This window comes from Myodes glareolus, chromosome X (genome assembly GCF_982192425.1).
Source record: "Myodes glareolus chromosome X, mMyoGla1.1, whole genome shotgun sequence".
Taxonomy (NCBI): domain Eukaryota; kingdom Metazoa; phylum Chordata; class Mammalia; order Rodentia; family Cricetidae; genus Myodes; species Myodes glareolus.
Window position 1 is genome coordinate 114,901,019 of NC_142053.1, and position 27,547 is coordinate 114,928,565.

General features: G+C 38.8%; 1 protein-coding gene across 11 annotated transcripts in view; it reads left to right on the top strand.

Moving 5' to 3' along the window:
- The window catches only part of Reps2 (RALBP1 associated Eps domain containing 2), a 267,555-nt gene that overhangs the window by 182,075 nt on the left and 57,933 nt on the right, over positions 1–27,547 (top strand). For all 11 annotated transcript variants that reach the window (XM_048440655.3, XM_048440653.3, XM_085684732.2 and 8 more), the window contains one exon: positions 14,988–15,049. In XM_048440655.3, coding sequence (XP_048296612.1) covers positions 14,988–15,049 — 62 coding nt within the window. The remainder of the gene's footprint in view (positions 1–14,987; positions 15,050–27,547) is intronic.

A 27,547-nucleotide genomic window follows, 5' to 3' on the forward strand; every position in this document is an offset into this window, starting at 1 on the left:
CCAAGAGCATGGGAGATCTTTCCACTTTTTTGGAATCACCTGACTTCTAAGCCTTTCTTTTTAGACTCTCTTCTATTGACCTGTATGCTTATTCTTATATCAATACTGCATTGGATATACACTTTTAAAGATTTATTGTATTGTTTATTTATGTGTGTGTTTATTTGTATAAGTGCAAGTACCAGCGGAAGCCAGAAGAGGGTATCCAGTTCCTGGGAACTGGAGTTATAGACAGTTGTGAGCTGCCATGTGGGTGCTGGGAATCAAACTTAGGACTTGTGAATAGGTGATCACTAGACTAAATGCTTGCATTAATGGCATTTTTCTTTATTTAAACTTAATTTATTTTGTTTAATGTGTTATTTGACATCTTCCTACATGTATATAAATAATGCATTCTAACCATTTTCAACATACCCTTTCTTATCGCTGTCCTACTTCTGCCAACCCCATGTCTTTCCTGCAAATCCCTTTCCCAAATTTATGTCTTTTGTTTTGTCTCATGTCCTATTGAGCTTAACCAGGGCCATCTGTGTGACCATGACTTTAAAGCTATTCATTGTAGCTCAGTGGGCTCACCAGCACAGTTACCAGCAGTCAGTAGCTCATTTCGAAGTAGGGCTCCATGAGTTCTCCTCCTTCAGTGGCTGATTGTTGACAGGGCTATCTTGTGCAGACTTAGTATAGGTTAACTTCAGATGGTTCATCATAAAGCAATGACTGTGTTGTGCCTGGAAGATGACCTTTCATAGCCCTTTTTCCTATCCTTGACTCTAAAATTCTTTGATCCTTCTGTGGTGTTTCCTGAGCCTTAGAGGAGGTGGTATAAGCATCCTGTTAAGGGCTAGTCAAGTCATCACGTTTTCTCTGAACAGCTGTGCATCTCTGTATTAATGGACATTCACTGTAAAGAGAGGCTTCTCTGGTTAAAGCTGAGAATAATATTTGCCTATGAATAGAAGTTTAATTTTAGAACATATTTCGACATCATATATCCTAATTTAACTAAACAACAGTAGTAAATCTCTTTTCCGACCCCAGACCTAGATTTCCCTATGTGTTTTCAGTTGGATTTGTGGTACTGAGCATGGCTTCCTTCTTGGGAAGTAAACATTTTAAATATATTTATTTATTCTCCCTCCCACCTTTTTCTGTGTATACCATGCCATATGTGTGGATGTCAGAGGATAACTTGGGGAAGTGGGGGAGTCATTTCTCTCCTACCATGTAGGTCTCAGGAATCAAACTCAGGTCACCTGGCCTGGTGGCAAGTGCCTTTTTCCACTGAATCATCTCACCGTCCCTTAGTTTTTTTTAAAAATAAAAATAGTTGCATTATTGTTAGTGTGTGCATAATGTGTGTGGACTTGCATGCAATGGCTTGTGTGTCTGTCCTTCCACCTTTATGTGAGTTCTGGGGTTGAATTCGCATTGCTAAGCTTATTTACCCACTGAGCGATTTCACTAGCTTATTTTTGGTTTTCAGTCTGTGGTTTATAGAATGATCAGGAGCATCCTTTTACTATGATCTGGTGTGTTCTTGCTTTGAGGCATTGTAAAATGTTCATTGCTTGAGTTTCAATCCCCGCACCCGTCCAGCTATTCATGCTCATCTCCCTGTGTGTCTCCGCTCTTTACCTATCTCAAAGGCTCCAATGGGAATTTGATTACTGTTCCATAGTGGCAGTAAACTTGACTTTATCCTTTTATTTCCCCAGGCCTTAATATTTTCATCTGCAAAGTAGAAGAATTGAATTTGATTTTATTACTTTTCCAAACTTAGTCATTAATATCATCCGTATTGAATAAAGCACATGTAAATTCATCTCTTTTAATTGATGGCAAAATTGTGTCCCCGTTGACATAAAATTTAATAGGCTTGTCTATTGAGGATGTGTGTGTATGGACAACCAACAGGGACAGAGGTAGAGATTATTAGGAAGGTACTCCTGGCAATCCTTTTGCTAAGTACATAGGTATAGCTGTGCCATCACAGTGTATGACTGAGTCATCAGGGGATGTATATAAGGTCACAAATTCTTCTGGGACTAGAAAGAAAATAATGAACAATTTCTATTACTGTGAAATAATCACTTTATGAAACTGTCAAGGGGAAAGCTTCAGGAAGAGACTCCTGAAGTTTTTCATATGACTGACTGCACTTGATTGATGCTTATAAGTCTAGGTCTTCTCGGCTGACTCATTTTAACATTTCCCCTCCTCTGAGTGTCCCCCATTGGAGTTTGAATGCTTTTCTTTTCTTCATAAACTACTCTTAGTTAGTGGGGATCAGAGCTCTTTTTCATAGCTGAAGTTATTCCAAGTTTCACTCCCCTAAAGAATTGTCCTTCTGTTCTTGAAACTTTCAGTCATCACATCTGCTGCTTTATTTCTGCTCCATAAATCAGAGAATGTGTTCATTTTCCTGATAGTTTGGAACTGGTACAAATATGAAGGAAATTAATAAATAGTGATGTCTATGAATACTGTTTTGCTGAGAATATTATTTTGGAACAAGCTCTAAATTCTATAGACCAGGCTGTCTCAGGACTCATTATATAGCCGAGGTTAGTCTCCAGAGTGCTGGGATTACAAACATGAACTACTGTATCCAGTTTATCTGGAAATGTCTAATTACAATGATGTAAGAGGATTAAAAAGTGTTAAAGGTTAGCATTTTGGGTGCAGTCCAGAGGATTAAGCTTAATGAATTTGAGAAATAATTTTATAGTTTCGGTTGTGAGCCTAGCTTTAACAGTTGAGCCATCTCTCCAGTCCAAGAAAATAATTTTAAACTGGGAGGCCTATTAACATGTTATGTGAATTCAAAAGAAGGAGCAGAAGTGTGTTGGAATATCCTGACCATTGGTCAGGGTGGAGTGCATCTACCTGTATGGGCCATCGTAATGTCAAAAAGACCAAGTAACCACAGCCTAGGTGAGGGTGTGTAGCCACTTGTTGTCAACAGATTTGAACAAGCTAAAACTCTCTGACCTTCAGACAAGGTGGAAATAGGCTCACATTTTTAGGCCTCTACAATAAAAACAATAAAAAAGAGAAAGTGGGAAGTACACTTGAACACATATTCTTAATTTTTCCTTCTTTTGATTGATGGTAGTGGAAATGACTTTTGGAAGGTAAGGAAGAAGCTTGTAAGATAACCATAGCTTACATCTTGACAAGGTAGAGGTAATGGCCTAGAAGTTCCATGCTAAACTAAGGGATTAAAAAACACAAACTTCCCAGGCCACTCATATGCCTCTCCAAACTTATGGGGAATACATTCTACTATAACATTGTTAATGTTGATTGTATTGATAGTTCTTCCCACACGTTTCTAAATAATATAATCTCTTCTTGACCTTTCAGTATTTGTTATCATCACCTGTCTTTTCTCCAAGTCTCCATCACCTGTCTTTTAGTCTTAAGTACAGGTATATTCTAATTTATATTAGAATACATATTTAATGTTTATATTATGGCCATTAAGTCATATAACAAATTTACCCTTTGTGATTGTACAGGTTTTACTTCATCTTAGGGTGAATAATAAAACTTGGTTTTTTTCCCAATGCACTTTCCCCTAATTCAACAACAGACTCCATCAATATTCTATAGCTCTCCTATGAATGTCTCAATATCAGGTATTCTATAAATTTTACCTTTTCAGAGATGTAGAAACTTAGGATCTTAAGTGCCTATTATATAATTTTTCATCATGATACCTCTCCATATTGTCATCACAGATTCCCTTTTTCATCCAACCACGTTGGATTTCTTTTATCCTATATTCCTTGTTTTCCCTCTGGTTCTGTGAGAACATATCCTTACGTGGCTTCCCAGGGAAGGGCGCACACAGGGAGCTCGTGTTTAGTTATGCTGTTGTTTCAGCTGTTAGTTTGGTAGTGCATGAGTCACTTGTTTCATCACTCTGACCAAATACCTGACAAACCATGTCAGGGAGGAGAGCTTTATTCTGCCTCTGAGTCTGAGAGGACACAGTCCATTGTGGCAGTGATGGGGAAGGCATAGTGGAGTTCATGGCCACTGAAGCATGTGGTTGATATGCCTCACATCGTTTCCACACCAGAAAATGGAGTTCAAGGAGTGGGGCCAAGCTATAAAATCTTGAGGTGTGCCCCCAGTGACCAACATCTAGTGAGACATCACCTCCTAGAGTTTCCATGACATCTTAAAACAATATGAAGCCACCTGAAGCCAAGAGGTCAAGCATATGAACATTTCATTTTCAGACCACAGTGTTCCACTTCTGACACCCACGGGCTCATAGTCATCTCATAATATAACTTGCATTCAGTTCAGTTTCAAGAGTCTTCATGGCCTCAGCAGTTTCAGTACTATTCCAAGGTTCAAAATTTCTTACCAGATGCAATGCAGTCTCATAACTTTGAGCCTTTGTAAAATAAAATTAAAATATGTTATCTGTATTTTTAATATACAATGCCATATAGTAAATATTCCCATTCCAAAAGTGAGGAATGAGACACATGAAGTAAACATCAGGCCAAAGGAGATCCAACTGTAGTAGTGCAAACACGAAATCCTGAATTCTTGGTAACTGGTTCATTATGGTACTATTTGTGCTCCAATGGGTTTGGATAGCTCTTCCTGTCTAGTTCTTTTGTCCACAGCACATGTAGTAATTCTGTTAGATAGGGTACACTTGGTGTCTTGGAATTTATTTTGACCTGTTGTATGATTCTAGCATCTCTCCAGTCCCCTGGGCTCTCTATTACATTGTATGCCTTACATTCACAGCTGTGCACACAGCCATCCTAGAAATGCCTCAGCATGGAACCTTGACTCTTGAAATTTGCATGCCTACACACCAGCATCATGTGGATAATGCCAAAGTCTGTAGTCCAGGTCCCACAGATAATAGCTACAGTGGTCTCTATGACTCTTCTTGAATGAACTTGGGAAAAACCTTTCCCTAGATGGTCGTTTTTCTGCAGAGAACCTTGAAGGCTCTATCTGTTTAGACATTATCCTTTCCATTGAAAGTTTTCACCTGAGTTTTGTGGTGTGAAGTTTTACTCCTTTGGCACAACAAAACTACACAGAGGCTTATTCTTAGTAGTGAGTGTCCGGCCTTAGCTCGGCTTGTTTCTTGCCAACTTTTCTTAAGTGATCCCAACTACCTTTTGCCTCTGGGTTTTTAGCTTTCTCTATTTCTGTAAACCTTTCTTTACTTCTTTCTCCATGACTTGCTGTGTAGCTGGGTGACTTGCCCCTGATGTCCCCTTCTCCTTGTTCTCTTGCTCCTGCTTTTCCTCATTTCTACTTCTATTTATACTCTCTGTCTTCCAACTCTACCTATCCTTGCTTTTGCCTTGCTCTTGGCTGTTCTGCTCTTTATTAGACCATCAGGAGTTTTAGACAGGCAAAGGATCACAGCTTCACAGAGTTAAACAAATGCAGCAGAAACAAAGTCATACAACTGAAAATAATATTCCCCGATAGTGTTTCCATTATTTGCATTGGAGCTTTTGATGGGTGGGGTCTTGACTTTCTAGGTACTTTGTTATCTCATTGCAAAGTCCAGGTTTCTACTTAATGGTGTTAAACTTTTGATAGCCACAGTCACTTTCCCCCCACTCTCCCCAGTCTCGGCTTTACTTGAGTTAAAGTGCCTTCCCTCACCAAACTTCACATTTCTTTCCATGACGTTAGCTAAGTTTATGTTCCTTTCCTCATCAAATTGCACATTTTCTATTTCTTTAAGCTCCACATTCTTTTCTCTCTCACTATGAATCTGAATCCATGTAACATGCAATAAACATGTCACCGCCTGAATGTTAACTGTTTTGAAATTTTCTCCATCAAATAAATTAATCCATTACAGTTTAATTCAACCTAACTCCAGTTTCTAGGACATGGGTAGACTGCAACCAGATTTTTTTTTTTACCATAAGCTAATGTGAATGGCCTCTAGCTCAGGTCTCACCTCATGGGCCTTGTCTTTACAGTCTGTGTGTCCACTGCCATTTCAGTCTCATAAGTCCCCAGCAAAATGGCTCATTAAGCCCTGACTATACAATCAAAGAGCTTCTCTAGTCCGCAGTTCTCAACTTTTGCATACTCTTACTGAAAATACTTCCAAAAGCAGTTTAATGGTGGACTTGTTTATTTTATCTCATGGTTTTAGAAAGTTTAGGCCATTATGGTGGGAAAGGCATGGTGATGTTTATGGTAACTGAACCATTATCATCATGTGGAAATGGACCAGGAAGCAAAGAGAGTTCAGGAAGTGAGGCTAGGCTGTAAAATCTCAAGGTCTACCCTAGTGGCCTACTTTCTGAGGCAAGGCTTCAGTCTTCCCAAACTTTATCACCTGTTTGAGACAGAGTGCTCCAACACAGGAGCCTATGGGAAGACATTCACATTCAAACTTCAAGTATATAACCATCATCTAAATTTTCTTTGAAATTCTGATACAATTGCTTCAATGAATTCTATGTTCTCAAGGTACATAAAAATTCTAACACCCTTTAGATATCTGTTACTTTGTATGTGGCTTGCCCTCTTTCCCATTCCCTGCCAAAAACATGTAGACATTTTCTAATTCCATTATTTTTGTGATGATGTGTCTTTCCATACTTCTGTTTCTTCCATTGTCTTGGGTTCTCAGTGGGGCCTTTTAATTTAGAAGCTCATACTGTTCATTTCTGGAAAATTTTATTAAACCATTTAATAGATTCCTTTTTTTATATTTTCTGTCCTCTCTGTGGAACTTTTATTTGAATATTACTCTACTTTCTGGGAAATTTCCTAAGATTATCTGTGAAACTTTCTATTGAGCTTTCACTTTTTGCTATTGTATTTTAATTTCTGAGTGCTTTTTAATTTTCTGAATATTCCTTTTTTCAATAGCTTCCAATTATCTCATCTTTCTAAACAGTGCTTTTTATTGCAACTTTACTTGATGACTCTACTTAAGATTTCATCTCTCACTCTCTATCCTGTATCTTCTCAGTAGTGTATAAGATTTATAAGGATAAAGATTTTCCAGCCCTTGCCTCCCCTCTAGTGTTTTTGTAGCACCCCAAACAATGCCTAATTCATAGTAATTGTTTAAATATTTCTGGACTAAGTTGATGATCAATTTTATGATACTAATAATATATAATTTAAAGTGTTCTCTTAGTACAGGTCTACTCTCTTTGAAATTACTTTTTTATTATTATTTATTCTGTATTCTTAATTCCACTGATCAAGAATAAGACCAGTATCACAGTTTAAAGCAAATCTAAAGCAAGCTTTAATCAAATACTGTCCAGGTGGATGGTCTTGATCAGATCCATACTCAGGTTCCAGGGAAATTGGCCCAGAATCACAGTTTGTAGTGCTTTAAGAAAGAAATCCATAATTCATTGCATTTCCCATCAAGTCCAATCTGGGACAAACATACATCCTGACATTCCTCTATCCTGTGAACCTCTTGCCCACATGTGATCAAGTGCATCCAGTGCAGATGGGTCAAACAAACTTATTTAGGGGAGTGAAAAACATGTGATTTATTATCTCCTATAAACAACAGCCTCCTGCATTTCAGGAACTGTCTGTCCTTGGGCAAGGGGCTTGCAGATCAGAGGCATTTTTGGTTCCCTGGATCTCCACGACATAGTAATTAAAACTTAAAATGTAATTTTTACTCTCACAGTACCTTATGTCACAATATTTTCTGCAGATACCTAGTAATGCTTTATCACCTGGTTGTATTTAAGAATGAGAGATATGCTGACATAGAATATATGAATGAAAGAATGAGACTTGTCAAATGTGGGTATAATGGTAGAGGGATCTGGCAAGGTTGTATCATTGGTAGTTTCTTTCTGTCAGTATCTTTTGATCTATTTTCTTGACTGATGAGATTCCTTGGAAAACATTCTTCTAATCTTTGGATATCATTCTCAGGGAATAGAAAGGAAGTGGTCTGAAAGGTTTTAACATCTAGAGCATATGCATAGTTTTCTTATCCAACTGCTCTCTCAAGCTTATGCAGTAACCTACCCTTTATTTTTCCAATTTATCAGTTTCAAATTTAAAAAGCAGTTAGACCACTACCTTCTCCTTTGTATTAATGAGCTAAGAGTGAGATTAGCTGCATGTATTCAAACTGATATCTGTACTAAAAAAGTGTATGTTTGGATCAGACAGCAAAAGCTAGGAATTAATAGCACTTCCACCTCAGGTTGTATATGGCAGAAACAAAAGAGAGATGAGGGATCCACTTTGTACTCAGACTTCAAGTATTACCACAGGCAAAGTTCTGAAGAATACAAGTTTAGTCTCGAAGGTTACCAGACACATTAGGAATTGAAACACAGTGAGAACCAGAAGAAGCAACAGCTAGTAGTAAACACAAAGGATTCGGATAACAGAATTGCTAAGTATATTTAGTATGTTAAAAGCAGCAGTCAGGTGTCATGGCACATTCATGGAGTTACAGCACTTTGGAGACTGAGGCATGAAAAATGAAAAGTTTGAGACTGCCTGTGCTACGAAGTGTGTTCAAGGCCGTCTTGGACTATATATAGAAGGATTGTGTCTCAAAAATTATCAAAACAAATAAAAAACCAAGAAGATAACAAAACAAAATACTTTGTGTCTACAATTCACGGACTAGATTCACAGAGTAATAAGTATAGCTGAAGAGACAATTGTTTAATTGGAAAACAAATCTCAGAAAACTGTCCTAACATCACAGTTAGACAAATCTCTTGAAGAAATAAGAGAAAAAGGAAGACAATAGTCAAATACTGAGGATTGGCCAAAGTCAATTCAGGATACCACATAGTTCAGAAGTTTCATAAAAGCTCAGGAATGTAAGAAAAGAACAAGATATAGTGTTATATGTATAGATACAGGGAAGTTTGATATTCTAGAGTATCAAAAAGAGAGTTCTTGAAACAGAGAGAAAACTAATAACTAATGAAGACCAATGATTTGACTGACAGCTGACTTTTCAACAATAATAATGGAAGTCAAAAGACAGTGAAATTATATCCTCAACATGTTATGGGAAAATAGTAAATCAATAACCCAATTTGCTATTAATAGATTTTCAATAAGGAAACCTTAGGATTCAGTCAAGATAGAAGGTAACATCATTAAAGAAAGGAAGTCAGGATCACGAGGGGTGTGTTCACCCACTGAGACTGTGGGACTGATCTAATGGGAGCTCACCAAGGCCAGCTGAACTGGGAGTGATGGAGCATGTGATCAAAATGGACACTCTGAATGTGGCTGTCAATGAAGACTGACTGAGAAGCCAAGGACAATGGCACTGGGTTTTTTTCTACTGCATGGACTGGCCTTGTGGGAGCCTGGTTTGTTTGGATGCTCACCTTCCTAGACCTGGATGGAGGGGGAAGGACCTTGGACTTCCCATGGGGCAGGGAACCCTGACTGCTCTTAAGACTAGAGAGGGAGGGGGAGGGAGGGAGGGGGAGGGAAAAGGGAGGCAGGGAGGAGGTGGAAATTTTTAATAAATAAATAAATTAAAAAAAGAAATAAACTTGAGGGAAAAGGAGTGAAAAATAAAAGAAATCAGAAAGGGTATTAAGAAGTTTTTAAACACTTAATGATAACCACATACAAAACAGGAAATTTTAGTAAAGAAATGGTTAAAATAAACTTATAATCCTATCTTACATTATAAAAAGAGAAAAGCTATAAACCAATAGTCGAAGAAACCAATTTAAAGTAGAACAAGACAAGACCAAAGCATGTAAATGGAAGATTAATGAAATATAAAAGCACACAATATAGAGGATTGTTGTATTAATCAGGATTCTCTAAGTAACAAAATTTGTAGAATGAATCTATCTCCATATATATAGAAAGGAGATATATCAGAATGTTTTATGGACTAATCTAACAATGGCTGCCTATGAACAGAATGTCCAAGAATCCAGCAGTTTCCCAGTCTATATAAGGCTGGAGGTGTCAGCTGGTCTTTAGTGAACACTGGAATCCTGAAGAAGTAAGCTCTAATGTCTGTGAAGGAATGGACTTTCTAGCAAGGTGAGAACAAGCAGGCAAAGAACAAAAGCTTCCTTCTGCCATGTCTTATGTAGGCTTCCAGCAGAAAGTGTGACCTAGATTTAAAGTGTGTCTTCCCAGCTCAAAAGATCTGGGTTAAAGGTCTATCTTTTCCCAGCTCAAACGATCTGGATTAAAGGAATGTTTTCCTACCTTAAAGACTGGATTTGAAGTGGATCTTCCAGCTAGTTGTGGTGGCCTTCAACCCCAGCATCTGGGAGGCAGAGGTAGGCAGCCTAGCCTGAGTAAACTAGACCAGCCTATAGAGTGAGTTCTAGGACAGCCAGGGCTGTTACACAGAGAAACCCTGTCTCCAAAAACAAAGCAAACATCCAAAACACAAACAAAACAAAACAAAAACCCCATAACAACAACATCAAAAAGAAGTGGATTTTCTACTTCAAATTAAGCAAATATCCTTCACAGTTGTGCCCTCCGTTTATGGATTTTAGTTAATATTAGATTTAGTCAAGTTAACAACCAAGAATAGACATGGTAATTATAAAGTTAAAAGTTGGTGCTTTGAAAAGGGTGACATAACACAATAGCAGATATCAGATGAGATTAATGAAGGAAAGCTATGGCAATGACACAAACAATATTAGGAATGGGAAAGGATAGTTACATGTGCAGAGATTAAGATGATCATAACATGATCAATTGCCATGTCACTAAATTTGAAAATTTAAGCATAGTGTACAAACATCCAGGAAAACCATTTTCCAAAGTGGCTTAAAAATTAGAAAGCTTGAATAGTCAGTCCTATAACAAATAAATGGAACCATTAACTACAAATCTTACTGCCAGAAGCCTCTACTAGAAAGTTTTAACTTGATATTTAAGAAACAATTTCTTACTCTATACAGCCTGTTCTAAGCATAATCAATGGTCATATGAGAAAGGAAAATCATGACTGTCATTGTCACCTATATATGGTTATAAAATATCCTAAACTAAATATTAGCCAAGTCTACCTAGGAGATAGAAAAATCTGAGCAACTTGAGTTAGGTCTTGCTTTCATGTTAGAAAGTCTACGATGGCATTTAGCACATTATCATATTATAAGAAATCATACCATCATATGAATGGAAGCAATTACAGGGCTAGCTAAAGTTCGCCAGCATGTTATCATAGGAAAATATCAAAAGAATAGATGATAATTTTCATAATCTATTAAAGGTTATCTACAGTAAACCTATGGAAAACACTGTTGTATGAACACATAGATATTTCTTTTTGAAGGAAAAAGAATGATAGACCCATTATCAGCATTTACAAAAATATTTATTTGCTTTTGAGACAGGGACTTGCTGTATAACCTAGGTTGGCTTTGAACTTAAGGTCCTGCTGTGTTAGCCTTCCCAGTGCTGGGATCACAGATATGAGGCAGCACTGCCTAGTTCCCATTATCACCATTTAATTTCTGCCTTGGTGTTGGAGAGGTAGCTCAGGGGTTAAGAGTAATGGTTTTTATGCCCGAGGACCAGGGTTCAATTCCCAAAACTTAAATGGTGGCTCACAAAAGTCTGTAACTCCAGTTCCAGGGGATTGACACCCTCTTCTGGCTTCCACAGGCACTTGTTTCATGTAGTTCACAGACATATATGTAGGAAAACAGTGATGCACATAAAATAAAAATCAATAAATATTTAAAATATTGATTCAGACTTATAGTATGTGTGTTAGGTAAGTATGCATGACTAGAAAAAAGTAGTAAAGGTACTGAAAAGAGAAGACAAATCTGTTGATATTTATGATACAGCATATTTGGTTTCCCTTAATCTTAGTATTTCCCAAGAAACATAACTAATCTCTCTTTTAAAAGATTCAGGATGAAGAGTGCACCCAGCCCTATGCTGCTTGAAGTTTAGTTGTGAAAATCTGCAATATGGCTTGGTGTCTCTCTCTCTCTCTCTCTCTCTCTCTCTGTATGTGTGTATGTGATTGATTGATTGAATGATTGAGACAAGGTCTCAATTATAAGTATCCCAGGCTGGCTTCAGACTTGTGGCATACTTCTTGCCTCAGCTCCTGTGTGTTGGGATTGTAGGTATGTATCTATGATTATTTTAGGATTCCATTTTAAATGATCTTAATGTTTTACAACTTAAAATTGTTTCTTCATATTTGGGGAAATTTCTCCAGTGAAACAAATCAATAAAATGTAATAATTATTTTTAAAATAGCAAAGTTGGGCATGGATATGGATTTATATTATTTCTGTAGCAGCTCTCAAGATAGTGAATGGAGTCAGTCATAGGGTCCCTCCTTCTTTGTTTCCTGTCTCTCAGAGGTCACCATCTTCATTGGTTAATTTTCTTGTGTTTCAAAACTTCTTATATGTTTTGTCCCAGTGTCATGGGAGTTGTTGTTTCATATGTTTTTCTGTGTTTGATTGCTGCAGCTTGGTGAGGGCATGTGGTCTTTATTACTCCATTTTGACTGGAAGTTGAGTCAGTTTATTTAAGTGGTTTATCATTTCTTGAGCAGTCATTTATTTGATAACTGCACTGTTTATTCTAGTGCAGTTGTTTGGCGTTTTCTTTATAAAGGTGCACAGCTGTTGCTTGTTTATTTGTTTTGTCTTAAAAGTAACTGGTAGGGCGGGCGGGCGGGCGGTGGTGGCACGTGCCTTTAATCCCAGCATTTGGGAGGCAGAGGCAGGCAGATCTCTGTGAGTTCAAGGCCAGCCTGGTCTACAAGAGCTAGTTTCAGGACAGGCTCCAAAGCTACAGACAGAGAAGCCCAGTCTCAAAAACCAAAAAAAAAAAAAAAAGGTAACTGGGTAGTACTTTAAAGACCTATTTATAGGTCTAGCCTGTGAGGACCTGTTTATTAGGGGCCCTGAGATGGGCTATCCTTATGGCTATGAACATTCTCTACTGCACATACTATTACTGATGCCTTTACAGCCTGTGAGTTATGACCCACTGATGTATTTTACAAATCGTAATGAAAAGTGGACATACTTGGTTGTAATATATCCATGAACTAGCCAAGAATAAAGATTTCTGTGATGTTATTCTGAGTTACATCTGTGAAAATCACCAGGCTCCATCTTTATGCTTGTCTGATGCAGAAAGGCCAAATTCGTATAACATTACAAGAATATATATGCTTTTGCTATATACTATTACTTGTTTTAAAAAAGTATAATACTTTCATTAATTCTATGAGAGTTTCATTTGGTGTGTTTTAGTCATGATTATTTTCACTCCTCCCTGAGCTATCACCCACTCCCCCAATTTCATGTACCCCCTTTTAATAACCCACTGAGTTTAATTTGTGCTTCCCAAATACTTCTGGGTATAGGGACATCTACTGGAGCATAGCGAACTTACCAACAGCCACATAGTCATGAAAACTGACTCTCTGTCCTCCAGAAGCTGTCTGCTGTCAGATAGTCTTCATGTGCTCCTTCTTCCTCCATGTTGGGATGTTGACCGGCTTGGCCTTGGGCAACTTTCATGCAGGCAACCATGTCTTCTGCGGATTCACAAGTGAGGCAGCCCTGTCGAGGCTAGAAGATATTGTTTTGCTACTGATCTCCCCAACTTCTGACTCTAACAGTCTTTTCTGCCCTCTCTTCAATGATGGTCCTTGGGCCTTTGGGGGCTACTTGCTTTTAAGGCACAGAATATTATCTAATATTAGCACAGTTGTCAAAGTCTTCTGAATAAACTATTTACAGTTATATAGATACAGTGTTTTCAGAATAGTTGGTAAAGAATATAGTTTAACTTGCCAGTGTATGGTTCTAAAATTATTTCTTGTATATGATCATGAATTTCATTTAGAATTCCATGGCAGCTGTTTATTTGCATTGTTAAGTTAGAATTCAGATGATCTTGGCTTTCCAGATATTCTTTGTTTCTTGTAAAATCAAAGAAAACATTAGACTTAACTTTCTTTCAAAAGATTCTTTAAATGTAGTCAGATTATTTTAGAAACATATTTAGTTATCCTTGATAGTAATGATCAGAGAGAAAAAAAGAGAGATCCTTGAAATAAATAAAGTTAGCCCATCGTTTTTGATTTCTTCTACTGCTGTACACCCCATTTCTTCCCAGGTAGCGGAGCTGCCGAGTCCAGGCCCTCTTCCTTTTCTGCAGCCTATGCACTAAACTAATGAGCAGTAATGGCTGAAAGCTAGTGAGAAATATGAGAAGCCAAAGAAGATTCTTTCTGGTCTGGTTTACTTGAACCTGGTTTATTTAAAACTGAGTAGTTCACATCAGAATAAGGACTCGACCACATTTTCCATGCTAAATCCAGTCTTTGGTTTTTAAAAAATGTTTTCCTTACTATTTTATCCTGTCTTAATCACTACCAGTTATGTAAATACTTGAATTTTGAGTAAAATGAAAAGGGGATTGTAAACAGCATGGACTCTTTTTATTGGAATATATTCATTGTGTGTTAATCTCTTTCTTTCAAGTATATCATGTGCTTTGACCATGTTCACCCTCCCTTCTCTCCTGTTAGTCCTCCATTTCACCTCTTCTGGTGGGTCTTCTCTTCCTTTAGTTTCCTTTTCATATCCATGACTTTATGTATCTATGTACAATCTAGGATCCATAAATGAGAAAAAAATCACGTGGTATTTGTCTTTCTGAGTCTGACTTATTTCACTTAATAGGATGATTTTTAGTTGCATCCTTTTCCAGCACATGACATACTTTCATTCTACTTTATTACTAAGACTACACTGTGTATATATGCCATAGTTTCTTGATTTATCTATCTGTTGATGGATACCTCAGTTTATAACATAATTTTGCTGTACTTGGAAAAAATCAAGTCTTCCAAGGGATTTAATAAATGTAAATGTGTTAAGTGCCTTCATTGTTATTAGTTGACTCCATCTTGTCTTTTTAGGGGAAGTTGGTTCTTAACACTGTATTTTTCTTTTTTTCAGCTACTAACTCAGGATTGTTACCCCCACCACCGGCACTTCCTCCAAGACCTTGTCAAACACAAGTAGGTCACAAATTTGATTTCTGCAAACTGTTATCTTACCACTATGCTGCTTTGCGAGGATTAATCACTACACTGGAGTCATCAGATAACTTCTGGATTAAGAAAATAGAGAGAAGCTGATTTCTCTGAATTCCAGCAGCTTTACAGGTTCCTGTGGAAGTGGAGTTTCTTTAGTATGCTACCAGCCATACTTTCAGTTCTGGTTCTTGACAGTTGCATGAGGTTTTTCTACACATAGAGAAGTATAAGGAGTGTGTCTATAATTGGAGTCAGCGTACTCCATTTGGAGTATAATTAGTCCATATAGTACGTGCAGCCTGGGCAACCATATGTTCAACAGCAGTTTAGGAGCTATGTTAATTCCACATATACTAAAAGTAACCCTTAGCATGGGGTTAGTGCTGTAGTTTGGGTGGGTCTATGGTACTTTCTTAAGGATGTTCTTTCCACTCAGATTTAATAAACTGAAACAGCTGGAGAGGGACAGTGTGTTTCACCTGTAAATTAATTTTTCCACTTTGCCTGTGCTACCACGGCCTTCACCATCAAGAATTGAAAATGAGAACGGGCAACAAATCCATGGAGTAAGGTGCTGTGAATCACTCGTTATTACTACCAAGGAAAATTTTGCTTTAAAGAGCCCTTCTAGCTGTTGGTGGAAAATATTGGGAATTTGCTTTACAGAGAGTCACAGTTTTTATTTTGCTGCTCCATGTGGATCATAGTATACCTTTCCACATGACAAGTCTCAGGATCAGTCTTGGAAATGATTTGTAACATTTGCTTGTCCTTTCTTCAGACAGTTGCATGTTTCTTTAGCAGCCACTCAATCAAGAGATGCAATTACCATGAGGTATTGGCTTCTTGCTTCACTGTGAAGGGTTATAGGGAGCCCAGTTCTTCCTGATCTGCATATATACAAATGTGAATTCTTAAAACTTTAAGAGAAATTTATCTGTTAAGAAGTGGTAATTGGGTTCCTGCTGATTGTCTAATGTCAAACTATAGTTCTATCCCAAATATTTCCTTTGTTATACTTTGTGCTTATTCAAAATTATTAGTTGTGTTAATTGATTATCTGTATCAGATTAGACTTGCACTAATCACCTTAATGCATAATTTAATCACTCCAAACCCTAATGAAATAAATACTAATATTATTTTTTTTAATTGACAAGGAAGTTGGAGCATGACAGGTTTAAGCAAGTTATCACGGGGCCATAGCTAGTAAATAGTAGAGCCTCTCCCAGACCAAAGTCTTTACACTGCCACTCTCTCAATCCTGGAATCTAATTATATCTACATCAAGACAAACAGTAGATCTTTTGTGCTCATTTGTAACCGAGACTTAATGCACACCACCCTGCAGAAGGCATGGAGAAGTTGAGACTCCCACTTTTCACCAACAGCAAAGCTGGATTTGGTCACAATAGCATTAGCAGGCATTTGGGGATGCTTATCTAGAAAGCACTGCTGCTACCAGCTGTCCTTATCTGAGCTGGTTGCCTGGAGTGTCTTGACTGCGTGGGACTTAATGATGGAGGATTTGACAGGGAGACTGGAGATTCTCAAGTCAACATTAGTGAATTAGTCTGCTTTCCTGTCTACCGTATTTCCCAGAAAATCATAAGCGTTGAGCCCAGCATTCAGCCCCAACTTCCAGATTTAGACTACAGGAGCAGGTGTGTAAGGAATGTAGGCAGAAAATCCCCAGACTGCTTCCCTCTTCTCGCTCTCCTTTGTTCACTGTAAATGGGACACATCTATTTAATATATAAAGTCCTGGACAATAAACATGTGGTTGTATTTAGTTTTGTGCCATGCCAAACTAGGAACAACTAAATAGCCACCTGTATGTGACATCAGAGTGTTTCCAAAACTACTTGGGATGAAACAGTCTGGTAGATATTAATAGGGCTCTGTGGTAAGATGAATTTGCAAGCCTTTTTGCCTAACCCCCACTAGGAGATTGACAGTGCACACAAACCCACTAAAGGCTTTGAAGTCCTATAGCAAAACACAAAACAGAAGTCAGTTTTGTTGCAGCTGACAGTTTCCTAGCTTGTCAAACCATCTTTTTATTTCTAAAACACTTATTACTTTTCCAAGGGCTTAGTGGTTAGGAAACAATAGAACACCCACCTTAAAGTCCTGCCTTGAATGTTACCAAATTGCTCTCATCTGCTACTTCATTTCTATATTATATGATTCAAGTTACAGTCTATATGTTACAATAATTGTCTCCCTTGAAGAACTGAAAGTAAAAATTAATTGCACATGCATTGGCTAAAAACTAATTGCACATACATTGGCTTGGACTTTCAAATTGTCCAGGTTTTCAGTTTGTTTCATTTCCTTCTTCACTTCTTTGCTCCTTCTTGTTCACTCTCTCATGAGATCATTTTTATTGCCTCATGGCAGGTTTTATTGTAGAAAACTGAGATATTTCTGAATTCTTCTTTTGCTCTGTTAAATGGTTTTGAACTTTTTGCTGTATATGAACCATCAAACTGACCTTGGAAATATACCTGTGATTATGAAAATATATCCATAAAGATTCTAATGAGGTTTATATTTTAGTAGCACCACCAGGCATTTAGAAGAGAAACCAATGAGGTATTATTAAAATTATTCCATTTATTAATAGCTCTGAATGAGACCTAAAATTTTCTACATTTTTGGATTTAAAAAATTCATGTTATATAATATAAATAAGTAAGACCTAGATTGTAATAAATAAAAATATATTATTTTCTACAAAGGGATACTGTCTATCAAAGCATGTAACCAATGAATAGTGACATGCTACCATGTTCTCATTATGTTTTACAGACAACAAAAGTATATCTAGGGCTGGGTATGTAGCTCAGTGGTGGAGCACTTGGTTAGCATATACAGAGATACTATCCATAGCACTACAAAACAAAAATCAAAATAAAATAGCTCAATGTACTTTTATCATTTGAGAGAGATGAGGTAGATTGTTTTTTTTTTACCATAAAAGTACCATTTATTTGACTCCTCTTGCATTAAATACCACAGTGATATGAACATCTGGATTAGGTTATGCATATGGGACTCCAGAGTTAGGAAAGGGAAGAAATTCAAAAAAACACATGTAACATGAGGTGTCCTGCTTGCTGGGGTTTATGTCCTGCCCAGTTTCCCACAGCCGGCAAGCCCCAAAGAAAATCACACAGAGATCTCCATAAGTTATAAAACTGATTGGCCCATTAGCTCATGCTACTTATTAGCTCTTGTAGCTTATATTAACCCATTATTCCTATCTATGTTAGCCACATGGCTCAGTACCTTTCTCAGCAGGGCAGCTCACATCTTGCTTCTTCAGTGATCTGGGCAGAACTGCGGAGGGAGCTTCCTGCTTCCCAAAATACTCCTGTTCTCATCGCCCCACCTCTACTTTCTGTCTGATTGACCCACCTATACTTCCTGCCTGGGCAATCAGTGTTTATTTAAAACATGATTGACAGAATACAGACAATTCTCCCACACGAAGCACAACTTATCTTTAGTAAGATGAGTAATAAGTGAAAACAACATCAGGTGCTTTGGTTCCTCCAGAAACCAGAGTATGATTCAGTCCAGAGGAAGTGATTTTTTTTCTATTTGAACGACTTATTCATAGCACAGGCAACCAAAAGGCAATTTCAGCAAACCGATAGAGCAATGTTAAATAAGAGTTAAATTTACTAGCTCACATATAAATTAAGTAAATCTCTATCCACAGAATTTACATTTACCCCTATAGGTCAATACTCTGCTAAGGGGTTGTTATTTTTTAACCTTAGTGATTATCTGATGCTTAAATAGCTAAGACCCTTCAATAGTATTGATCTTATGCCAAATTTCTTGTGGAAATTGTGATAGAGCCATGACTTTTACATGACTGTGTTTAATAAGGAAAAAGTTGGTATGTATGCCAAAATATTATCTTTCAAGTTTTCTATCAGTAGTATAGTTGATGAGTTGGGGATTCCTATAGATGAATGTACCCAAGAACTTTCCTATTTATAATACTAATTTTCCTGATTCTCACACCAAGTGCTCCTCATGGTAGGATTTTGATTACTAAAATAGTACTAGAAGGGAAGGCAGGAGGCAAGAACTTCCATCTCAATGTTTTATGCCTTCAGACTAAGAAGACTAAATAAGTGGAGTGACCAGTGAAAGAACCTTTAAAGAAACAGAAGAACCTTTCTTTTTAAGATGGCTGAAGGAATGTGATTCAGGAAGACAGATACCAGGGAAGAGAGCTCAAGTGGGTATTGTGTGGGGGCAGTGAGGAACAATCTAGGTGTTTACAGAGCGGTGTGATTAGTAGTCCCCAAGCAGAGAGTTCTCTCTGGGCACAGAGCCTACTATTGTCATTTTGCTAAGTGAACCCATCTTTAGCAATGTAGTTATATTTCTAGGAGAATAATATGGGGCTGGGGTTAGAGCTTAGTGGCAGAGCACTTGTTTAGCCCATGCAAGCCCTTGGTAACATCCCAACAGCATTAAAAAATAAAAACGTTAAAAAACAAAAACAAAGTATTATCTCATTGACAACTTTCAAATATCTGTGATGAAATAGCAAGAAAAATTGTTTAACATGGGTAGTACAGAATGTTGCTAATTTTAAGTTTTCACATTTTTTCTTTATAAATTTAAAAATAGTGAAACAAAATTTTGAGACCTTTTGTTATAACATATTCCGATATTAAAATATTAAACTTTGTGCTGTGCACAGAAGACTGACTCATACTGCCTATATCTGTACAACAGACCTATGAGCTTTCTGTATTTATTTTCTAAGTTTGGAATGTGTATGCCTGTTATTGTTACTTCTGTATCACAATGAAAATTGAATTTTAAAACTTCATTTTATTATGTTTATATGTATGGATTTGTGCAGGTGCCCACAGAGGTGTGAACAGCGTGTGGGATTTTCTAGAGTTGGAGTTACAGGAGGTTGTGAGCTGTAATGTGTGTGTTGGGACTGAACTTGAATCCTCTGCAAGAATAGTCTATACATTTAACCACTGAGCCATCCCTACAGCCCAACCATAAAATCCAGTTTCTAAAAACCAGTTAGCTCATTCCAAACCTGCTATTTCAGAATCAGTAGCTTCTTTGAAGGTACAACAACCATTAAGTATGATTAAGATTTGAATACAGATATTTGATTGGTCAGAAAGCTAAGTAAATGTCCATCCTGTTTAGGTACAATTACCAAAGACAAAGCTATGATTTATAGTGTCATAGTATGCTGCACTCAACAGCACTGGCTGACTGTAATGAGTGGAGTCCTGAGATAATCTAAGAAATCCAGACATCCTTGATCTGTCTTCTGTTGCCTTTTCTTCTCAGTCAGAGATTAGTGGGTATGGGGCATGGTGTCACACCAGCAGCAAATGTAATCTTAAAAGTCCTAATGGTTCATTTCCACAAATAGCAAGTTGTAAGACACATGGAGATAGACATTACCTTTAAGTCATTTGGGACATTTCCTGCCAGTGCAGGAGTTAGTTCAGGATGGCTGTGTTGTGCACTGCAGCATGTGTACCCACACATCCATGGGTGCTTGTCAGAGACTTCAGATGTCCTTGAATACTGCCCACAGAGAACTTGAGGATGGCAGGCTGAAAGCAGGAATCTGCCTTTGTCCTGGGTTTTCTAGAGTCCTCAGCCTCACAACCAGCCATTTTAAATTCTGCTGAAGCTGGAACAAGGGAGAAAGGGCTAGTCTGACACACAGCAACATGCCACTGCCTACTCCTTCCTTACATCACTATTCAAACTGACACATTTATTGATATTCAAAAGTACATTCCTCTTCTAATTTTTAGTCCTCAACATATAAGTTTAATCTGTATCAAGAGGTGTCTTTTATTCAGCACTTCAAAAGAAAGCTTTTTATGCCTGTCACTGGGAGGGGTTTTTGTTTGTTTGTTTGCTTGTTAGATGGTTTATGGCTTCTTGGGGAAGCATTGTCACCCCAAGTGGCATAACTTCATCTAAATTACACACACACACACACACACACACACACACACACACACACACACCCCACCTACACACACCTACATATATTTACAAATAAAATAGGTATTTTAATTATTTTTTTAAAAAACAATCTTTTTTCATTTTACATACCAACCACAATTCTCACTCCCCTCCTCCTGCTCCCTCCATCTTCCCCTCTTTCCCTATCCACTCCTAGAGAAGGAAAGGCTTCCCATGAGGAGTCAACAAAGTCTAGCACATCACTTTGAGGCAGGACCAAGGCTCTCCCCACTATTTCTAGGTTGAGTAAGGTATCCTTCCAAAGAGAATGAACTCCAAAAAAAAAAAAAAACCACCCAGTTCAAGCAGTAGGGATAAACCCTGGTTCCATTGCTGTTGCTGGGTCCTAACGTCTTTCTTGGGGCACCAACTAACACAGACACCAAGAGTTAGGTAGAAGGTTTACAGCAGAGTCATTTATTTAACAATAGGGAAAAACATACCTACTACCTTCCTGGCACCCAGGCGTTCTGATCTGTTGACAGGTGATATCTCATGCTCCTGTCTCATTGGCTAGGTATGATCAGGACCTTTGATAGGGCCTGTTGCTAGGCACTCAGGAAGTACTGCTTGGCCACTCCTTATTGGCTAGGCACAGACAGAACTTTGACAGCTCCAGGCAGACTCCAGGTTGGCTCCTTTTGGTCTGGTAGACCTTAACTTCCTATACACTCCCAGTGGCCCCACAGTCTGCCCCAGCTATGGCAGACCACACATTCAGAGGACCTAGTTTGGTCCTATGCTGCTCCCCGTGCTGTCAGTCCAGAGTCAGTGAGTACCCCTTAGCTCAGGCCAGCTGTTTCAGTGGGTATCCCCATCATGGTCTTGACCCCTTTGCTCATATCATCGGTCCTCCCTCTCTTCAACTGATCTCTGGAAGCTCAGCCCAGTGCTTACCTGTGGATCTTTGCATCCGCTTCCATCAGTTGCTGGATGAAGATTCTATGTTGACAATTAAGGTAGTCATCAATCTCACTGTAGGGGAAGGTCACTTCAGGCACCCTCTTCACAATTTCTTAGGGTCTTAGCTGGGGTCATCCTTGTGGATTCTTGGTAATTTCCCTAGTGCCAGGTTTCCATCTTACACCAGTCAGAATGGCTAAGATAAAAATCACCAATGATAGTTGTGCTGGAGAGGATGCAGAGTAAGGGGAACATGCCTCCATTGCTGAGAAAAAAAGGTAAGGCAAGGGCCTTAACTAGAGAGGAAAGGAAGAGTGGGAGTGTGAACTTGTACAGCTACTTTGGAAATCAGTATGGCGGTTTCTCAGAAAACTTGGAATCAACCTACCTCAAGACCACACAATACCATTCTTGCGCATATACCCAAAGGACACACAATCATACCACAAGGACATTTGCTCAGCCGTGTTCATAGCAGCATTATTTATAATAGCCAGAACTTGGTTACCTAGGTGCCCCTCACCTGAAGAATGGATAACGAAATTGAGGTACATTTACACAATGGAGTACTACTCAGCAGTAAAGAAAACAATGACGTCTTGAAATTTGCATGCAAATGGATGCACTAGAAAAAATTTCTGAGTGAATTAACCCAGATCCAGAAGGACAAACATGGTATGTACTCGCTCATAAGTAGATACTAGCTGTAAAGCAAAGGATAACCAGCCTATAGGCGATGAGCCCAGAGAACCCTAAGAGAAACATATATGGCTACCCCTGGGAAGAGGAAATAGACAAGATTTCCTGAGAAAATTTGGAATGTGGGGGTGGGGGAGAAGGGAGGGTGGAAGGAGAGTAGGAGGTGAGAAGGGGATGGAGAGGAGAACTTGAGGGAATGGGACAGACGAGATGAGGGAAGGACAGAGACAGAGAGCAAGGAAAGAGATATCTTGATTGAGGGAGCCATTATGGGGCTAGTAAAATAGTTTTTTTCAGTAAACATGAAATAATTTGATTCCCTAAGGCTTTAAAAAGCATCCTTATGTTATTTGTCTTCCTTTCCTCTCCTTATGTATTGTATTTCATCATCTCTACTCAGTTAAGGCCCTTACCTTACCTTTATCTCAGTTCCCCCTTATTAGCACTAGGAACTATTCCCTCTGTAGATCTCCTTCTCCCCCACCCCATTGCCCCCATTTACTTTCCTGGTATTCACAGTTACTCCAGCTTATATACACACATTTAAAGATTTGGAACTAGGATCTACAAAAAAGAGGGAATGTGCAATATTTGACTTTTGGTCTAGATTATTAAATGAAGTATAGTATTTTATATGCTTTCAAAGCAATATAGGCTATTGCTGTTATCCGTGGTTGTATCCCAGAAATTGAAGGCAAAACCCTATTACTGAAGACACCATTTTCTTTGGATACAGAGGAATTGAACTGGGTCTGATCTGGAAGCCTCCTCCCTAAGGAATGGCTTTCATAGTATTAGAAACTGCCAAAGAAGAAGAGGGATCAGTAGTCCTACCCAGCTGTGATGCCTATAGAGCACAACAAAGACCAGAATGACAAGATAATCCTGAATGATGCAATAGTGGCATTGTTTGCTAGAAGTAACCAACAGCTGTCAAATTGGACTTAAGGCATTCTCGGAAGGGAATTAATTCATGACTGATACTGTAAACATAACCTACTATTGGGGTGTGGTTGGTGAGGTCACAAAACCTAGAGAACTTACTTATGCCTCTTTTCTAAACCAGTATAATTTCTAACTACATTATAAGTACTTACCCCTTCATCCATAGATAAGTATAGTTCTTACCTCTCATCAAAAAAGCTTTTCTTAAAAAACATCAGATGGTGGCCATTATAGAAAGCCACAGCTTGATGTGAGGTTCCCCTCTGTATGCTGTGAATGTCACTGGTTAATAAAGAAGCTGATTTGGGCCTATTGCAGCACAGAGTAGAGCAAGGTGGGAGTTCCAAGCAGATAGAGGAGAAGAGAATAGGTGGAGTCAATGAGATGCCATGTAGCTGCTGGAGGAGGCAGATGTTGGAACCTTGCCGGTATGCTACGATCACCTGGTGATGCTCAGATTAATAGAAATGGGTTGACTTAAGATGTAAGAGTTAGCTAGAAATATGTACAAGCTAATATAGGCCAAGCAGTGATTTAATTAATACAGTTTCTGTGTGACTATTTCAGGTCTGGGTGGCCGGGAAAAGAACAAGCAATCTCCGCCCACAACAGCTGGTTAAATGCAGGGACTGACTGTGTGATATCCAGTCCTAATTGATACATCTATGGTACAACTTCCCACACTTAAGGCTGGGGGAACATTGAGGAAGAGGAAGAAGGATGATTTTAAGAGTCAGAGGACTAGGATATCTGCTGCATGGTGGTGTTTTAATATATATTAGGGAAGCTGAACCCTTGAAATCTCAGCAATATTTTTGTCTAAATAAGGCCCGAGAAATGACAACATCAGTCAACATGCCATCATAGGTGAAGGAAATCTCACATGTCCCTGTCCCTAGATGAAGAGCTACAGGCAATTCATGGTTGCTGAGAGAGAGAGATTCAGTTTTCTCCATGGATGATCCCTATGACAGGTTATCCAGTTCCAAGTGGTCAGTCCTAAACATGTGTACATATGAACAACTCTAAGGGGACTCAGCAGGCTGTTTATAGGTTTCTAAGTGTGTATGTCTGTGTGCATATGTAATAATAATTAAAGAATAAAAGGCCATAAATTTGGCAAGTAAGGGGCATGGGAGGAGTTAGACGAAGGAGAAGAAGGGAGAATGTTACATATGAAACTTTGAAAAATTTTAATAAGAGATATCTTTTATTTATGAGAAGCAAATTATTCTGAAGCAAATTTACAAAATTTGTCACCTAGGATGCTACTTTTCATTTTCTTCCCAAGTGTGACAGTTTTGTGCTACAGTGTAGGCTAGCAGTATGTTAATGAGCATTTAAGGGATTAGGGAAAGAAGATATAAACCAGACATTTATCTTTACCTAGAATGATGCTGTACAACACAGTCAAATGGGCTTATGTGAAAGGGTCCATCCTTCTGTGGGCTATTCTTAGCTCTCCTGCTATGTAACTCTGCAACCTTGGAGGGACTGTGCAAATTATGCCCTTGGATGTAATTCTTCTGCAAAATGAGAAGATTCAATGGGGGTGGATCCTAGTATGAAGGCCTTTGGGTCTGTGGTTCATTAAGAAAAATGTAAATGAAAAGTCATAAGCACAGTTGAGGGATAGGTTGACTGAAGTCAGTTTACCTTGCTTTCATCTGCTCTGTGCACTTACAGCGCTGGACAGAAACAGATCTTCTGTGCTCTGCTAAGCATTTGGAGGCACAGCATGGAGGAACTGGTAGAAGCTTAAGTAGCTGTTGTGGTGGGAGAAATGTAGTTTTAAGAAAAATGTTTTTTATAATCAGAGATTGAAGAGAACAGGGGAAAGAAGCCCTCTGATGTGATGTGTAGAATTTTAAGAAGACATTTGGAACTTTGCCAGAATAAAATGACAGTTGGAAGCTACTTTTAGAGAACATTCTCTGAGAAAAGGAGACATTGTGTAATTACCTAGTTACAGCATTTCTTGCTGTTGTTGGATTCAAATAAACAGTTTTCAGAAACAGTTGTTCTCATCCACGTCTCAGGATAGGTAAGCTCAGTGCCCACGCTCTCAAGTGCTAGTTTTGCTATGACCAGAATTCTAGCCTGTAGGTTATTCCCCCTCAGAATTTACAATGCAACACCTCCTTCTTATCTTTCATTTATTGGGCTACTGCTGTAGAGTCCACTGCCAATCTATTTCTGGTTCCTTTGGAATGACTTTGCCTTTTCTATGGGATAGCTTTTAAAACTGTAGTCTTGATGTTCTGTTTCCATGTCATTGTGATGTGAATAGTCATGGATTTAAATTGATGTCAGGTGACAGGGTACATATTCCATCTGGAAAATCATGTGTTTAATTTTAAAATACTCTGAGCCATATCTCCATTGGTTTTGTTCTTATATTTATTTCTTCCTGAATGCCACTTGGCTATATTACTCTATGTCTTTCAGCACATTTATTATTTCTAGTAATGTGCTGGCCCCAGATGAAGTAGTCATCTAATTTAAATCTCTGAGTAACTGTGTACAGCCTAGAGTTTTAAAAAGTTTTAATTTTATCTTTAAATTTTGTGTATGAGTATCTGTGTGGGGCTCTGCACAAGTGAGTTCTGTAGCCTTTAGAGGCCAGAAGAGGGCATCTGATCCCCAGGGACTGCAGGAGCAGGAGCCTGCAAGCCACTAATGTAGGTACTGGGATCGGAATTCAGGTCTTTTGCAAGAGCAGTATACATTCTTAATTGCTGAGCTATCTTTCCAGCCTAAAAGGTTTTGATTTTGTTTTTAAACCTCTATCAGTATTCTTTGATTTTAGGATGCATGTGGGGTTTTTGTTGTTTGGAATTAGGGGACAGAGCCTCACTCTATAGTCCACACTGGCCTTGAACTTGATGTGTAGCCTAGGCTGAACTTGAGCTCTGTCCATTAGCTCCCATATTCAAGTCTGGGATTACATGTGTGCATCACCACACACAGATTGATTTCATGGTTTTTTTTATTTTTATTAATTTATAAAAGTTTCCACTTCCGCCCCTCCTCCCAGTACCCTCCCATTCCCCCCACTCCCTCTCCTCCTCCCTCTCCAGCCCTAAGAGCAGTCAGGGTTTCCTGCCCTGTGGGAATTTCAATTCCTCCCCCCTCCCTCCAGGTCTAGGAAGGTGAGCATCCCAACTGATTAGGATCCCAAAAATCCAGAACATGCAGAGGAAACAAGTCCCAGTGCCATTATCAATGGCTTCTCAGACAGTCCCCGTGCCAGCCACATTCAGAGAATCCGGTCACCTTCAGAGAATCCGGTTTGATCACTTGCTCGTTCAGACCCAGTCCAGGTGGCCTTGATGAGCTCTCATTAGATCAGTCCCCTTGTATCAGTGGGTGGACGCACTCCTCACAGTCCTGCCTTTCTTGTTCATGTTCTCCCTCCTTCTTCTTCTCCTTTGGACCTAGGGAGTTAAGTCCAGTGTTCCAATGTGGGTCTCTGTCTCTATCTCCATCCATCGCCAGAAGAAGGTTCTATGGTGATATGCAAAATATTCATCAGTATGGTTATGGGCCAAGGCCAGTTCAGGCACCCTCTCCTCTGCTGTCCAGGGAACAATCTGGGGATCTCTCCTTGGACCTGGGAACCCCTCTAGAATCAAGTCTCTTGTAAACCCTAAAATGGCTCCCTTAGTTGAGATATATACTTCCCTGCTCCCATATCCATCCTTCCTCCCTCCCCCCATCCCAATCCCCCAAGCTTTTCCCAATCCTCCCCTACTCACTTCTCTCTAACCCTCTCCCCTTCCATCCACTCCCGCCCCCGTGCACTCAATGTTGCCTGGCACTCTTGTCTACTTCCAATATCCAGGAGGAAAACTACATGATTTTCTTCAGGTTCATCTTATTTAG